General features: G+C 37.4%; 1 protein-coding gene across 1 annotated transcript; it reads left to right on the top strand.

The window, feature by feature from the left end:
* Positions 1-11,200: 11,200 nt before the first annotated feature.
* Positions 11,201-13,007, top strand: LOC149267013 (uncharacterized). Its single transcript, XM_089397867.1, has 4 exons — positions 11,201-12,050; positions 12,247-12,339; positions 12,434-12,501; positions 12,623-13,007. Exons 1-4 carry the CDS (start codon positions 11,412-11,414, stop codon positions 12,732-12,734), a joined length of 912 nt encoding a protein of 303 aa, XP_089253993.1. The 5' UTR covers positions 11,201-11,411; the 3' UTR covers positions 12,735-13,007.
* Positions 13,008-16,269: the final 3,262 nt, after the last annotated feature.

Consider the following 16,269-nt stretch of genomic DNA (forward strand, 5'->3'; position numbering starts at 1 on the left):
GATGTGTACGATCATCGCTGATATAAAAGTGATATTCTTTAATAACATGTTGATTCTCACTGGTGCTTTCTATATGATTAACATTTTCTTCAACGTGTTTATATAGAATATGGACAAGCATAGATACTTGGTCGGAATGATAATATTCACTCTATATTTCCTTTTTTGCAACAAATGTGTAATTCTCTGCAAAATCAACTATTGGCAAAATGGCCTCTCATGGAAAAATTTCATGAGAGTTTTTGAATTTCAGGTTCTGCCATCGAGCTCTATGTGAATGCTTGGTGTACTTATAAATTTCTGCCTCAAATTTCTTCAAAAACTCTATCACATAAATTTTTTCTTCTTGTAAACCAATCCTTTTAGCACTTCTACTATTATTTGAACTAATCGATGTATGGATATATTCATATCTCTTCCATTTCACTTTTAGGTTAGACAATGATTGATCATTTATATCAATATAATATTTGTTGTGAATTAACGTCAAATTTCCACAATGATCACATTTTTTACGACCAACACATTTCTTTTGGTAAAATAATTCATGACTTTATCTTGCACATAGAATTTCGGATATTAAATCATGGATAGTGGGAGGAAGTGAATTTTTCCAAAATGTTTTACCAAAATTAATGAAGGTGTGATAATATAATTGAAATTTCAGATGATAACGCCAACAACAAGTGTCATGTACAATGATAGCTTTAACATACCATGGTTATTGTTGCACAAAAGTATTGATTGAGACATTAATTCCACGATTCTCTTCTATGAACTTATTGAACAACTCTATCTAAGTGGTGTTCAAGATATGTTTTTCATGTTCTTCATACTTATTTCGTGTTATTCTTCGCCACATCACATCCCTTGCTTTTGGTGAAACATGTGAAATTTTTATCCAATATTCATATATTATTTTTTTAACATATTTTCCAAGTCTATCTTTGTATGGTTGCCTACAAATACTATCCAAAAAGCGAGCTCATCATTTACATCTATTTGCAATCGAAATTTACTATGTTTGTGCAATGTTTTTCATAAGGTCCCTAATGATTTTTCCATAGATTTTACCAAATGATTTCCTTTAGTACTTGATGAAACCACTGTCATTTGTATTTCTCTACGTACATCTATGTTACTTTTCTTTCTAGATCTTCCAATTGATTTTAAAGCACTATTTATATTTTTTTTCACATTTTCCTTCACTTTTTTTTGTCTTTCATTGGTTTTCAAATACCCAATAGAGTTGTAGCTTCTTTTAATTTCTTTGATGTTAACAAACCTCTCAAAATTTGAGCTTAAATTGTCACATTTTCATCTTTGAATAACTTATCAATAATGAGCTTAACATGATATCATATAACATGGTCAACTTTTTTATCTCCATATGTGTCAGTGTCAACATTTTATAACATCTCATCATTGATCTTGATTTCATCTGTACATATGAGAATTACAGGTAAATGGGTATAAATATGCATTGACTAATTAAATTAAAAAATAGAGTTTGAATGAAATTGAAATTAATAAATATGTAAAATTTGAATAATACACGTAACATATATATATACAAACCTAATGGTGATTCAACTTTTTCACTTGAATCTCTTTCAACATCTTCAACATCACCATCAATCATTGGATCATTATCTTTTTTACTGTCTTTCAACATTTTGAATATTATCATCAATGTTGTGAGGAATATCTCTCTCTATTTACATTGCAAAATATTTTTCAAATTAGTTCATAAATTAAATTAAATTTCACAATACATTAGTTAAATTTTAAATATCATTTATAATATTTACAGTTACATACGTGCTTCAACTTCTAGTTGAGATTAATTTTCCCTTTCAATATTTAAGCATTCTTCCTTCTTTCTTTTGTAATAGTTTCTCGAATATTCTCTACAAGCCTCAATGTCTCTTATTTGATCATATTTTCTCTTGCAATTTCTTTGATTTCTTACGATAATTCAATTTATATAGATTTTTAAAATCCAACCCAAAAAAGTCAATTTCAAAATCTTGCAAAAAAAAAACTCACTTTCAAAGTTTAGACCAAAAACATCACTTTAAAAATTCAACCCAAAAAGCTCACTTTAAAAAATCAGCCCAAAATACTTACTTTAAAAATTAAGCTCAAAAAACTCAATTTAAAAATTCAACCCAAAAAATTTCTTAGAAAAATTTAACCCAAAAGTTTTAGTTTAAAAGTTTAGTCGAAATAAGGAAATAGTGAGAAAATGATGTTTCGGGTTCGTTTATTTGTATCGTTTGGGTGAAACATTTTTTTCAAAGGGTTGCATCATTCATTTTTGCAGCCGACAAAAAATATAGTAACATTGTCAGCCGAACTTTTAAAAAATTTCGGTTGAAAGTTTAAATTAATTCGACCGAATTACTTTTCTGATTATTTTAACGAGCATTGACGACAAACACAAGTTCGACTGAATGTGTTTTTAGTTCGATTGAACTAATTTAACCTACAACTCTGCAACAATTCGGCTCTGGTCACCTTTCTCTAACTACGATATAGTCAAACTCCATCAAATTTGATGAATTTACTTTTGGAACCAATACCAACATTTTTATAATTGAATCTATTTTCAGTAGATATAAATTTGATGGAATTTCATAGATATTTGTTAATTTTAATTAATTTTCTAATAAAATGTATGCAAAAAATTTCTAAAGGTCATTATGATTCATTGAAATCAAAATTCTATATCTTCCAAAAAGCACTGTAAAAAAATATGAAAATTGTATGGTTCATTACATTGGTCTGTCTTCTGTAATGGGTAGTTTTAAGATTTTTAGTTTTTAACTAATATGTTGAGAAACTTGACGCTATGCTAAACATCTTCAAAATATGCAGTTTTTTCATATTGGTTCAATTCAAAATATTCTAGTAATTATGATGTGCATCAGTTGGTTTCATAAATATAACGACATCGAAGTAGAGTCTGTTTAGATTGTTGAAACATATTTTTTTTTCAAAAATGCAAATTAACAAAAAATACACTAGTGCCAAAAAACATGACTTTTTATGAATCCCTTGATTTTTAAAGAGCACACAGTCAAACAATTGCTAAGCTGAAATATCAAATGTGAATAAACAAATGCAAAAAAAAAAAAGTAATATAAAGCTAACAAAATTTCTGACAAGTTTTCTTTTTATTGTAAAATGAAATTGCTTTAGCTTGCCGAAAGTTGAAGAACTTTTAAAAATGATCATTTTTTCTCAAAAAATGGCAAAAAAGTGTAACTCAACTTCATATTTTCACCCAAGTGGTTCATTTGGTTTTCATATGAATATTATGAGGAAGAATAAGAAGTGCTCTACCATTTTGGCTTAATCGAACTTGACTCTTTTGTAATAAAAAAATTATATAAACAAAATGGTCTCTTTTCTCACAAATAAGAGTCTCATTCATCATTCTTATGGTGGATTAGCTTGAGTAATTAACTATTTTAATATTATTACAAAATGTTTTGAGATAGATTACCTAAGTAGATTGTCTTAATGTATGTCTTAATCTCATGGCTTGAACAATTTACTGAAGCCATTTTTCCAATGAAAAAGCCATAACTTCCTACTCATTGCACCATAAAAAATTAAACCTAACAAAACATAATGTTGTGCTAATTAAAAAATAATAAAAGTAAAAAAAAAAAAAATTTTTTTTTTTAACAAGGTCGGATACTTTTATATTATAAAAAACAGCATTACATAGTTCTAGTACATCCGGGAAATTTGTCTGAAGGCTGAGGATCAAAAGTGGGTTCGCAGACCCATATTCCTCCTTGCTTCTTTTGATTTAAACAGAAACTAAAACAAAGACGACTGTATTGTCTAACAAAGGAGCCTCCTATCCAGCAGTATTTACAATGCATTCCTTATGGGAAGTGTTGGGTGACTGAATCGTCCGGATTCCGGACACTTGCCTTGGTTGATGCTTCCGCCTGGTAGCTCTGGGTGAGAGAGCGTATGTGTTCCATGGCTGCCTCCAAGTGGCTGCAACGCTCCTGCAGTGCTTCAATCTCATTCTTTCTTTTGTCCAATTTTCTTCGCTTAGAATTCCTATCTGAATGATAGTCATCTTGCAGCTCTTTCAGCTGCTTGGTCAGGCTGTTAATCATGATGGTATGGGCTTTACACATGGTGCATTCCTTATTATTGAAAAGGTTGTCATAAAAGTTGCTGGGTTGAGCCTGCTCAGCTGGAGGATGATGTTGATCTGCCATACTTTCGCACAGAGGGTCAAACCAGTGAGGGGCTATGAACGGGATTAAAGAGAGAGCGGAGGAGAAGATGCTGGAATGGTGATTCCAAGAGGAACGGTGCGCCAAGCTCAGAGAGCCGTGAGTGGTCTTCAGGGATAGGCCTGATTCTCTGTTGGAGTGCAAAAGCAGAAGGACAAGCTTTTGTGGATCAGTAGAGAGAATAATAGAGGCTATGGGCGAGATTATGGATGAGTTGGAGAGGAGGGCGCTGGACTGTTGAATCCGAAGGGAGAGGTGCAAAAAGCTCAGAGGGCCGAGGGTGATCTTCAAGGATATGCCTGAAACGCTGCTGTACAGCATAAACAAAAAAATTAGCGTGTATAAACCAGCATAGAAAGTAACTGTGTTTACCAAAAGCGCCTTGAGAATCTCTGCTTCCTGATGAGAGATGAGTCCTTCCACGATACGCCTTCTGTTGCCGGAGTCGAGCTGCGGACATGAAACTTGAGCTGTGCTATTGCTTGAAGCCCGACTGCAATATATAATGTTCTGATGGAACCACATATGCTCGAATCGGCGCCTAGGGGGTCTGTTCTTGGGAGGGGGGAGGTCAGCTGATTTGATTTGGCTGCTGGCTTGGAGTGTGCGAAGGGGAAAATCACAATCCCATACCCTGAAAAAGACTGCGCAGGTCAGGTGGAGAATCCCGAAGGGATATGGGTCAATGATGGAGTTCAGATATTGGGGACACTTAGGATTTCGGTAGTACCAGGTAGTGCAGGAGGGAGAACTGGGCCTAAAACGAGGAAGATTATACCTGTGGTGACTGCGGTTCTTGGAGGGGGCATCGGAGGAAGCCCGCTTAGGGAATATCTTTCCTGTAGACTTTGTCATTCTCCTTGACTTCACATATTTGCCTTTTTGAAGCCTTTTTTGCTTGATTATCTGCCTCCTCGTTATTTGCTCTGAGTATGTGTTTGAATGTGACATTGCCAAGAGACCTAATGTTTCCCATAATCCTTGCTTTGATGTTGTTCAAAGCTGTTTGTCTGAATTCCTTCCCTGTGGTCAAGGCTGCAATGATGATTGCAGAGTCTCCTAGAATTAGTAGATTTCTCAGACCGTAGTTCTTGGCAATGGAGGTCCCAAGAAGGAGGCTGTAAGCCTCTGCCCTGTTATTTGTCATGGTGCCCAACCCCCATTCGAAAGTGACTATGGTCCTCCCCTGACAGTCCTTGATAACTCCACCTGCTCCCGCTTGGCCTGGGTTGTTCTTTGAGGCCCCATCAAAGTGGAGAGTAGGGCGGTTTTGGCTATGGATCCAGCTTTTGACTTCTTCTTTAGTTCCTCTTAATTTCCAGTCCATGTTCCTCCTCCCTGTATTTCCTTTCTTCTGATGTCCTCTTCCATATTTGAACTTGCTGATCCACTCTTTGACTCTTGTGTCCGTTGGTTCCACTTCTACCTGGTAAATGCCATTTGCCTCAATGGTCTCGGTGATAAGAGCCATCGTTTTGGCAAGAACGCTGGAAATGCTTGGTTTTTTACCCTTGAAAATGCACTTATTTCTGGCCAACCAAATTTGCCAGCAGAGGTTAGCGGGGATGCTACTCCATATCCTTTTGGCTAGACCTTTACATTTGCCAGAATCAGGGAGGTTATTTCCCCATTGCTTCTGAAGGGTAGTGATCTGATTGGGGAGGACGTTGATGCTCAGGGGGTCTGTGATAATTTTCCAACAAGCTTTAGCAAAAGAGCAGTCGATGAAGAGGTGATTAGTGCTTTCTTCTGCATCCTTACACATGCAGCAAATTGAAGGGCCTTGAATGCCCTTCTTCCTAAGGTTCTCAGCTGTGAGAATTTTACAGTGCAGAAGGGTCCAATTAAAGAGCCTTACCTTTGGTATACACTCAAATCTCCAAACAGCCCTCTGGAGAGGCCAATTGTTGATTGTTGAGGCGTTTTGCAGAACTTTGTAGCCTTCTCTTACCGTGTAATTGCCCCCATTAGGGTCCCAAACAAATTTGTCTTCCTCCATTCTGTTTGTGGGGGCAGAACCAATTAGAGACATCTTGAGTTCATCCCAGAGGTTCTTCAGGTCATCAGGGAGGGGAAGGGGTCTCCAGCCAGACCATATGTCCTGATCCCAAAGGGAGATGTCATAAAGAGTTTTGATCTTTGCCTCTGCCATCCACCGTTGTAGAGGCCTGAAGTTAATGAGAGCTGCCCTTGACTCCGAGCCCATTATCCTGTCCTCCCATATGTTGGTATCCTTACCATTCCCCGGAGCTTTTGAAATGCTTGATGTAAAGTAGGGAAGTGTCTTTTTGATCAGCTTCCAAACAGGGGTGCATTGTCTTTCAATGATATTTCCTGCAAGGATGTTGCTTTTGCTTCCATTTAAGTATTTCCTCTTGATTACCTCTGTCCACCAGGTCCCTTTCTCGTTGAGAATTCTCCAAACCAGTTTGCAGCCCAGTGCCATGTTTGCTAGCCTTGGTATTCTGATTCCGAGCCCTCCTTTTTCTAGAGGGAGTGTGACCTTGTCCCACTTCACCAAGCTGAACTTTTTTGTGTCTTGCTTTCCTCCTTGCCACAGGAAACTTCTGATGATCAACTCCATGTGCTTGTGGATGCCTGCCGGTGCGAGGGTGGTAGCGAATTGGTAGATTGGAAGGGCTGATAGGATGGCCTTTATTAGAATGGTTCTGCCAGCCAGATTTAACCAATACACTCCCCAATTCTGAAGTTTCCCTCTCAATTTCTCAATTATTTTCACCCATATCTCAGCTTTGATTGTTTCTTTGGCTAAGGGGAGTCCTAAGTATGTGAAGTGGGTCCAGTTTCCCTGGGCAGGGATTTCCATGATTGTGGATATTCTCTGAATTATATTTCTTGGCACATTCCAGGTGTATATCATACACTTGTTGTTATTTAATTTGCCTCCTGAAGCTTGAAGGAAGAGATCCAGGATTCTTTTGAACCTTCGTGCCATAATGCTGGAAGCTCCCCCTATTAGCAAAGTGTCATCTGCAAAAAGGGAGTGATTTATTCCCTTGGTTCCTCTGGTTATATCCACCCCTGTAATTTCTTTTAATTTGCGCTTGTTCTCTAAATGCAAGCTGAGGGTTTCAGCCATAATGATGTAGAGGAAGGGTGACAATGGGCATCCCTGCCTCAGTCCTCTTGAACTCTTGAAGGCAGTGCAGGGCCTTCCATTAATGAGGGGAGCTGTCCAGTTTTGGGAGATGCATTCCATTACCCTGCTTGTGAAGAACTCTGAGATGCCAAATTTCAATAGGACTGCCCTGAGAAATGAGTGATTTACCCGGTCGAAGGCGTTCGCCATGTCCAGCTTGATGATCATACCCCTCTCCTTCCTGGATAAACTGCTGTGAATTGCCTCCTGGATGAGAATGACATTGTCCGTTATGTGACGGTTAGGAACAAATCCCCCTTGATTTTCAGATATGAGTGAGGGAAGGATATTTTTTAACCTTTGCGCCAAGATTTTTGTGATGATTTTATATGAAACGTTACATAAGGAGATTGGGCGGAATCTGTCAAAGGATTGGGGATTCGATTCTTTGGGGATAAGAGCTAAATGAGAGGCCTTAATGCTGCTGCCCATTTTGCATTTTATGAAAAAGTTTTTGGCCATTCTTATGTAATCTTTCTTAATTACTTCCCAGTGGGTTTTGTAGAAGGCCACTGTGAATCCATCAGGGCCTGGTGCCTTATCCAATGGCATGCTGTGAATAGATCTTTCGATTTCTTCCTGCGTGACTTCCTTTTCTAATTCTGCATTTTGTTCTTCTGTGATTTTGCTCTCTATTATCTTTAGAAAGTCCGGGTTTTCCGTGTATTGGGGGTCAGCAGATAGGAGGTTTTGAAAATGGCTGGTCGCTGCTTCCTTGATTTCCCATTGCTCTGTTAGGACTCTGCCTTCCCTTGTGATTTTCCCAATATTGTTCCCTGCTCTCCTTAGTTTAATACTGTTGTGGAAGAACGAAGTGTTCTTGTCGCCTGAATTGAGCCATAGGCATCTCGATTTTTGCCTCAGCTCTTCCTCCTCCACGCGGTTCTGATTATACAGCTCCATGTACAATTTGTTTTCCATCCTTAAGTCTTCTGCTGTATCTTGACCCTTCTCTTTTTCTTGGTTCCACTCCGTCAATTTCTCTTGGAGATCGATTTTCCTTTTTCTTCCCTCAGTTGCGAAGTTTCTTGCCCATTGTTTGATAGTTGTCCGTAGTATTTTGATCTTCGTTTCCCATATGTAGTGTGGGGAGCCAACAATTTCTGTTGCCCAATTCTCTTTAACCAGATTCATGAAATCTTCACTCCTTTCCCATGCTCTGCTGTATTTAAAGGGTATTGGTCCCATATTTTCTCCTTTAACCAGATGCAGTGCGACTGGTTTATGGTCTGAAATATATCCTTGTATTATTGTGCTTTGAATCCTTGAGAAGTTGACCACAATACTCTCTTGAACCAGTATGCGGTCCAGCCTCTCTTTGATGTTGTTTCTACCAGTCCTCTTGTTTGACCAAGTGAAGCGCCCATTCTGTGGGGGGACATCAACAAAGCTGTGGATTTGGATGATTTTCTCCAATGCTTCCCTTGAGGGATCTGCAAAAAAATTTCCCCCCATCTTCTCTTCCACATTTCTTATTAAATTCAAGTCTCCACCCAGGAAAATGTTTCTGTCCTGGGCGCTCGTTAAATCCATGGTGATTGAATCCCAGCAAGAGGCTTTGTCTCTGTAGTGGGGGGGAGCATAGACATTGTATATTGTGAATTCTTCATTATTGGATATATATTGCATATCTGTTCTTAGCCACCATTTGTTTTGCCTGCTGTCTTTAAGCTTCCATTTACTTTTATCCCATATGGTTCCTAATCCACCTGAGGCACCTACTGCGCTCAGCCCTATTCCTTCAAAGCTTCTGTTTCTCTTTACAATGTTTTGGAAGTCCTGTTCATTGATTTTGGTCTCCTGAAGAAGTAGAAAGTCTGGGTGTTCCGATTTGATGAGGTCGCGGACTGCATTGATTTTTAGGGAGGAGCCCATCCCCCTACAATTCCAAGAGACCAGCTTCATCATTTACTTTGTTTGTTGTGTGGTCCACTTTTCTCCTTCATCTTCTCCCCGCTCCCTTTGGTCTTATCTAGAAAGGTATCCATTGGCTGCTGGGTCCCTGTGGCCATTTCCTTTGCTGCGTTCTCATCTCTTATCTCTTTGTTTGACTTCCGACCTACTTTTCTGGGTGGGTCGGTGGTCGTGATATTTTCCTTTGTCTTGTTCCTTGTTAGGATTCTTTCAACAGTTGGGGGAGGGGAGGATGGGGGAGGAGAAGGAGGGGATACTGTAGGGCCTCTCGGAGAGGAGGGGGGGGATGGGGGATCCTCAGCTGAAAGGGATTCGAAAGGGTTGGAGGAAGAGGGGATAGAAGGGCCAGATCCGGAGGGATGGGAAGGGGAAGCAGGGGATTCGTGAGAGGGTTTTGAGAGATTTCCCGGGGGTGGATTTGACTTCTTTCTCTTGACTTTTTCCCATGGTTCTTCCGGTGCTTCAGCATTTTCAGACTCTATTGGTTTATTTTTACTGCATCTATTAGCAAAATGCCCGTATTCATGACATACCTTACATTTAAACGGCAGCTGCTCGTAGTCCACTTGTTGAATGTGCGTCCACTGGTCTACCTTGAGTTTGATCGCTTCCGGTAGTCCTTTCCCCAGATCCACTTCTACACATATCCGGGCGCATGCATGCATGTTCTCCCTTGGCTCCGATCTATCAATATATTTCCCCACAGCGTTTCCTATGGCTCTCACCGATTCATCTCCCCAGCAGTGGAGAGGCAGATGGGGGAGACGGACCCAGACTGGGACAGCACTGGGAACGTCCATCTCAGGGTCAAAATCAGGGGTCCATCTATTGAGATACAAGCCTCTCGTGTCCATGAAATATGGGCCATTCCTGAAGATAAGGTTACGATCTTCCACTGTTTCGAAGAGGAAGGTGAAGAAGCCCCTCCCGCAAAACCTTATTGCTATCTTTCCTTGGACCATTGAGTTCCAGTTTCTTTCCACCCAGCGTTGGACAGTGCGGGGTGATGGCCATAGACCGGTGAACTGGCCCACCAGGCCACGATCTGCTAAAGCTACTGCAGCTCTCCTCGGGAGGGCGGGAGGGAGCGAAACTTCTGGGATTTCATCTAGCTTCTTAATGAACTTTGAGGCTGTAGGGCGTATTTTCTCTGAGGTGGTCTCTTTGGTTAGAGAGGCAAACATTTTTTCCAGATCATCCTTCTCTTGGGTTGGCGGATCCATAGAAGGGGAGATCAGCAGCGCAGAAGCGCTCCAGCGAGGGGCAAAAGGAAAGGGCCGCAGGCCCCCGTGGAATGGGCAGGAGGCCCCAGGGTGGAAGGGGGAACGTGCAGGAGGGAAAGCCGCCCAGCAGCAAAGCTGCCAGGCGCAGGCGCACAGAGGGACGCTAGGAACAGCTGCCAAGGTCAGGGTTGCAGAGCGCGCGGCTCACGGGCTCACAGGCTCCGGTCTTCCTGTGAACATTTTTTGACATCAAAAAAGACAAGAGATTAGAGAAAGATCTGCCAAGCAGATTCAAAGCATATCATCGTTATCATAAGCCATTGGAGTTATTGATCCATATGATTCTCAAAAAAAAAAAAAAAAATTAATAATAAAATAATAAGTCAATTCAATTCAAACTATTATAATAATTATAGTTTTTTTATTAATAAATTTATAAAAAAATAATCTTAAATAATGATGATTCATACAAATAACTATGATATTTAATGTTTTAAAACTCCATAATCATATTTAATAATATCCCATTATACAAACAAACTACTTGATTATCCAATCTACCCACATTTATAACATCACATCAGAAATTAGGACCACACGAAAAAAAGCAACACGTTACCTTCCCTACATACCGTGATCTCTTTTGTTACAGACTTATTAGAACGAAACTTCGTCGCAGTATCACGGTCGACTGTCAAATCCATTATCGGTTCCGACTGAGCAAAAGTATGACCAGGCTACCAGACCCTAGTTAACCTTCCTTACTTTAAGCGACATCCATTCTCGCCACAACATTCATTATACCACGCTTCGATATCGAGCAGACAAGATCGATACGCAGTTGAAATGAGGGGAATCTTTGGATTCAGTATCGTAGAATTCTTCAGAAAGTGGAAGAGATCTCAATGGATCTCGCTCGGCTTAAAGTCGGAGCAGATACAGTTGAACAATGGGACCTCACTACACTGCTGGGTTTTACAAAAGAACGATCCACACAGTTCGGAGAATCGCAGGCCATCGCTCCTTTTCGTTCACGGTTTCGGCGCAGACAGCCTGACGGGATGGGATACCCAGATCTGCGCTCTCGGCAAGCGCTTCGATCTCTTCATCCCGGATCTCATTTTCTTCGGGGACTCCACAACCACAAGCTCTGAGCGCACTGAGATTTTCCAGGCAGAGTGTCTCAAAAGTATGCTCCAACATTTCGGAGTGGAAAGCGTGATCGTGGTGGGGCACAGCTACGGTGGCTTCGTTGCCTTCTGGATGGCGCACAAATACCCTAACCTTGTTCGTCGCCTGGTTATTGTGAGCTCTGGAATTTGCATGACGCCATCGACAAACGACCCTCTTCTCGAAGAATTCGGTTCTTCTGATATTGAGGACTTGCTTATTCCCAAGAATGTTAGAGAATTGAAGAAAGTTGCAAATTTTAGCTTTTACAGGATGCCATGGCTTCCATCTTTCATATACAAGGACTTATTGCAGGTATATTGCTCATTATTTCTGAATGCAGAATTCCAAAATGCCTCAGTATGCTTCAAGGTCTCTGTATATCACTGTGCTGAAACTTTTCAGCACAGTTATACCTTGAGGCAATATTGTTAATGTTTATATGGTGGCATTCTCCAATTGTTTTAGGGAAATGTTAACTTTTAATGGTTTGAATTTGAACATTTCAAAGACTGTGGAAAGAAACAGAGATCAGAAGGCAGAGCTTTTGCATGCAACTGTGATTGGTTCAAAGAGTTTGCAGGCACTCCCTTCACTAAAACAGGTTGCTTTCTTAGCCATATACTAGATTCCATAATCTCAACTAATGTCTGAAATTTTGAAATCACTGATTGAAGTTCCATCATAAAATCTGGCAGGATGTTCTAATAGTGTGGGGGCACAAGGATAGAATCTTCAGGCTGGAAGAGGCCTATGCTCTACAAAGGTAACAGTGCCCTACTTAAGTTATTGAGTTCCTTAATGCAAGTTCTTGATTTCCTAATTGTTTTCTGTTCCTTAGTGCAAGTTCTTGATTTCCTGATTGTTTTCTATTGTGATATTTGAAGGCACATTGGAGAGAAGGGTAAGCTTGTGGTGATAAAAGACTCTGGGCATGTTCTACCTCTGGAGAAACCCTCCGAGTTGAACAAGCAGATCTTGGAGTTTGTTCAGTTTTGAAGAATTAAATGAAGAGGATGGAGCTACAGAAAGTGATTTGTTTCTTCGGTTGGACAATTAAACGAAGACGGTGGAGCCACCGAAAATGAATTGTATGAGGACAAACAAGTCTCACTGTCACGATATTGCTCTAAAAAGTAACATAAATGTGACAAGCAGCCCAGGTTCAACACCTGGATAATTATAGTAATGTTTAGCACTGTATTTCGCTTTACTCTATGGAAAATTGCATGTGATCAAGCTTATTTAATAATTTATTCTTATTCATGTACAGCTGGGTTTGAAACACATGGTAAAATTTGATTGGGTTGTTTTAGTTTAATATGATTTCTTAAGGCTGTATTTATCAGCTGTTTGATGATTAGGACTGGAGTTTATATCGATACTAACCTTATGTATGTAAATTATTGGTTCTTTAAATTATTGTGGCACTGTAAAGCATTAGTACATTATACACTGTAGTGTCAGCACACTACCTTTAAAGTATTATAAAAAAATGCCGTGAGATGGGCTGTTTTTGTTTTTTTTTGTGTTAAAGTGGAACTGGTTAAAAGGCTTTGTCTAACTAGACAGACGAATTATCTCGACAGTCAAAAGTGGTCGGAATTTGGATAAAAAAACAAAAAAATTGTAGAGGCAGTGTTTGAATCGTGTTTTTGATGGTGAAAATGGATTAAGCACCATCAAAAACGTCTAGGACACCTAAAAATTTGAAGTTTAACAACTATAACTTGGATTTATAAAAATCTTTGCGGAATTTTCTCTAAATATAACTGAAATTTCCATAACTTTCCAGACAACTTATCTACTACAGAGTATTAAAATTATAAGTTTGGCATGTAAAATTGATATAATTTTATTATGCTCTGACATAATTTCTATCTACTAAAACCGCAATTTTATCAAAAATTTCATTAGCAAATTTTAACTAAAAAAACTACGACTTGAAATAATAAACTACACCATTTTTAAAACACATTATACTAAACATTTTATAAACTCAATAATATGAAGCAACGTATCGATAATTTTTTTTGCGTTGTTAATAATTTTGTTAAATTTTTACATTGTTAAACGCTTTGTTGTTTTATTCTGAATAATGTTATACTTTTCAAGAATCTATAGTACTGTGTTCATTACAAGAATTTATGGCTTGAATTTTGCTGTCCACGGTAAATGCCAACATACTTTATAGATGTGGACGGTTTTCCAAATATCGAATGACTAAAGCAATTTGCGGACTTGAAAATCTTGTAATGCCCAGCTTTAGTACATGGAAGTGATTCCTTGTTGAATTTATAAGCATTTGGCTATTAAATGCATTTGGCTATTAAATTCTTTCTCAATTCAATTTTTATAAGAATGTGGTTGTTAACTGTTTGATTATAATTATGATAAGAATCTAAGGGACATAATTATAACACTGTTATGTGAATTATTTATTTTTGTAGTTTTGAAATTTTGTGTAATACCAATTTCAATTGAAACTTGTCCAAATAGACCTTTGTCCTTGTATATTCTGAGGGAGATGAAAGCACCCGAACTTGCATCTTCTTCTTAATAAGCTCCCTGGTTATTATTATTTCATAATTTGTGAGTATAAAGATATTTGTAAGAAAGAAGAAAGGATGAGGTGAATAGTACGATTAATTTTAAATAAAAGGAAAAATTTTAATATTTTTATTTTTTGACAAATTATTTTGGAGGGTTATTATTATTTCATAATTAGTGAGTATAAAGATATTTGTAAGAAAGGAGAAAGGATGAGGTGAATAGTATGATTAATTTTAAATAAAAGAAAAAGTTTTAATATTTGGATTTTTTTATAATTTTTTTAGATATAAAAATAAAAATAAAAATTAGATGTTTGAATATTTAATGGATAAAATTGAAAAAAAAAAATTGGATAAATTTTTTAACAATTTTATTATATTATGTTATTAGAATTTATCATTTTAAATGATTTTCTCTCCAAATTTCTAAAATTCGAAGTTCAATTTTTTTTCACTTCAAAAATATTTTAATGAAAAGTTTTTAAAAATTCATAGTTATCATTTACAAAAATTGGATGTTTAACACCACATCATCATTGCCCATTTAGTTTACAACTATTGGGTTGTTCATGAGTCTCCCATGGTATGCTTAATAATATGGCTATTCCCTCAATAATTTATCTTTTATTTTCAATTATTTTGTTATTTGAAACTTTGGTCTTCCATATAAAAATGCATTGAGAAGTTTCACTAAGTTATTCTTAATAAAATTATGATACTACCACAATCAATTAACAATGTTACATTTTTCTTAACACACCCTTTCATATTCAAGCCCTCAGGGGAAACTTAATTGGTGATGACTATGAAAATGAAGTGTTATGTGTGAGGTGATTCCAGGTTCAGATCCCTCAATTCACATATGCCTAAGGAAGGGGAATATATAGGAAACTAGGGGTTATAGTGGTAGCAGTTAGAATCAACCCGTGTCAAGCAAGTATGAGACCAACCGACTTGTCAATTCCTCTAGTCACAAAAAAACATATCATTCCATATTCATATTTTGGAGTGTACTACTTCTAGCCAAAGCATGACAAAGTATGGTTGGTGTAGCCTTTCTTTAATTTAGATTTTGAGAGGGTTCTAATACTTTCTCTTTCTCGCCTTCATAATCTGTGTAAGATAATTTTTCATCGTTTCTTTTATGCCCCATACTATACTAGAATTCAAAAATAAAAATAGTCATTTTCACGTCTTTCACCAATTGCTAAAGGGTCGATGTTGTATGTCCACTTAGATCAGGAGTAGCGAACACTATGCTCTATATAGGTGCTAATGGAAACCCTTTTGGTAGCTTTACTTTATCTCTCCTTACATTAAAACCCTGATGTAGGGATTTAAGTTGAAAAAGACACATGTCGTGATGAATGTTATTTACCGTTAAGCTATCCGTAAATATATATCCAACAAAATACCCTTTAGAACAATCTTCACTCAATCTCAACTTTGGAAATCGCTAAATGTGCTACTTAGCTATACCTCTTTCCTGGATATTTATTAATTGGTTAAACAAAGATGACCATATTATCTCCACAACTTGTTAATTCCTTCATACAAATAGATGATTTCATACATTTTGTAGTTATATTACTATTAATACCACATAAATTGATCATATTTTAGTATAATGATGTAGTATTAACATTGTAAACTTTACACGTGTATATAGACCAAAAAATTACTCCAGTAAAATCCATATTATAAAACTATTATTATTACAATTTCTCATATCAATCTTAGAAATGATGGTCTCAAATTGAAACCACAATTTCTTAAATCTTGGTATGACAAAATCTCATTTGATAGTCTTAATCTTCATATTCTCATGGTGTATTAATCTGTTTTACTAATATAATTAGAACTCGACTTTCTTATTATCATTATATAATTCACAAATAGTAAAACTATGAACTTTATATTTCATCCACCTATATTCTTTTCGAAATAAAATTGATTTCTTATATTTACAATCACTCTCAAAA

This window comes from Pinus tabuliformis, chromosome 6 (genome assembly GCF_031772625.1).
Source record: "Pinus tabuliformis cultivar Carrire ecotype Pingquan chromosome 6, CPIR1, whole genome shotgun sequence".
Classification (NCBI taxonomy): Eukaryota; Viridiplantae; Streptophyta; class Pinopsida; order Pinales; family Pinaceae; genus Pinus; species Pinus tabuliformis.

Bases quoted from the DNA above. Each gene is read 5' to 3' on its own strand.
- LOC149267013 (XM_089397867.1), top strand. From the start codon at position 11,412: ATGAGGGGAATCTTTGGATTCAGTATCGTAGAATTCTTCAGAAAGTGG. The intron at 12,051-12,246 runs GTATATTGCTCA...AACATTTCAAAG, and splicing joins TATACAAGGACTTATTGCAG to ACTGTGGAAAGAAACAGAGA. The intron at 12,340-12,433 runs GTTGCTTTCTTA...AAAATCTGGCAG, and splicing joins CACTCCCTTCACTAAAACAG to GATGTTCTAATAGTGTGGGG.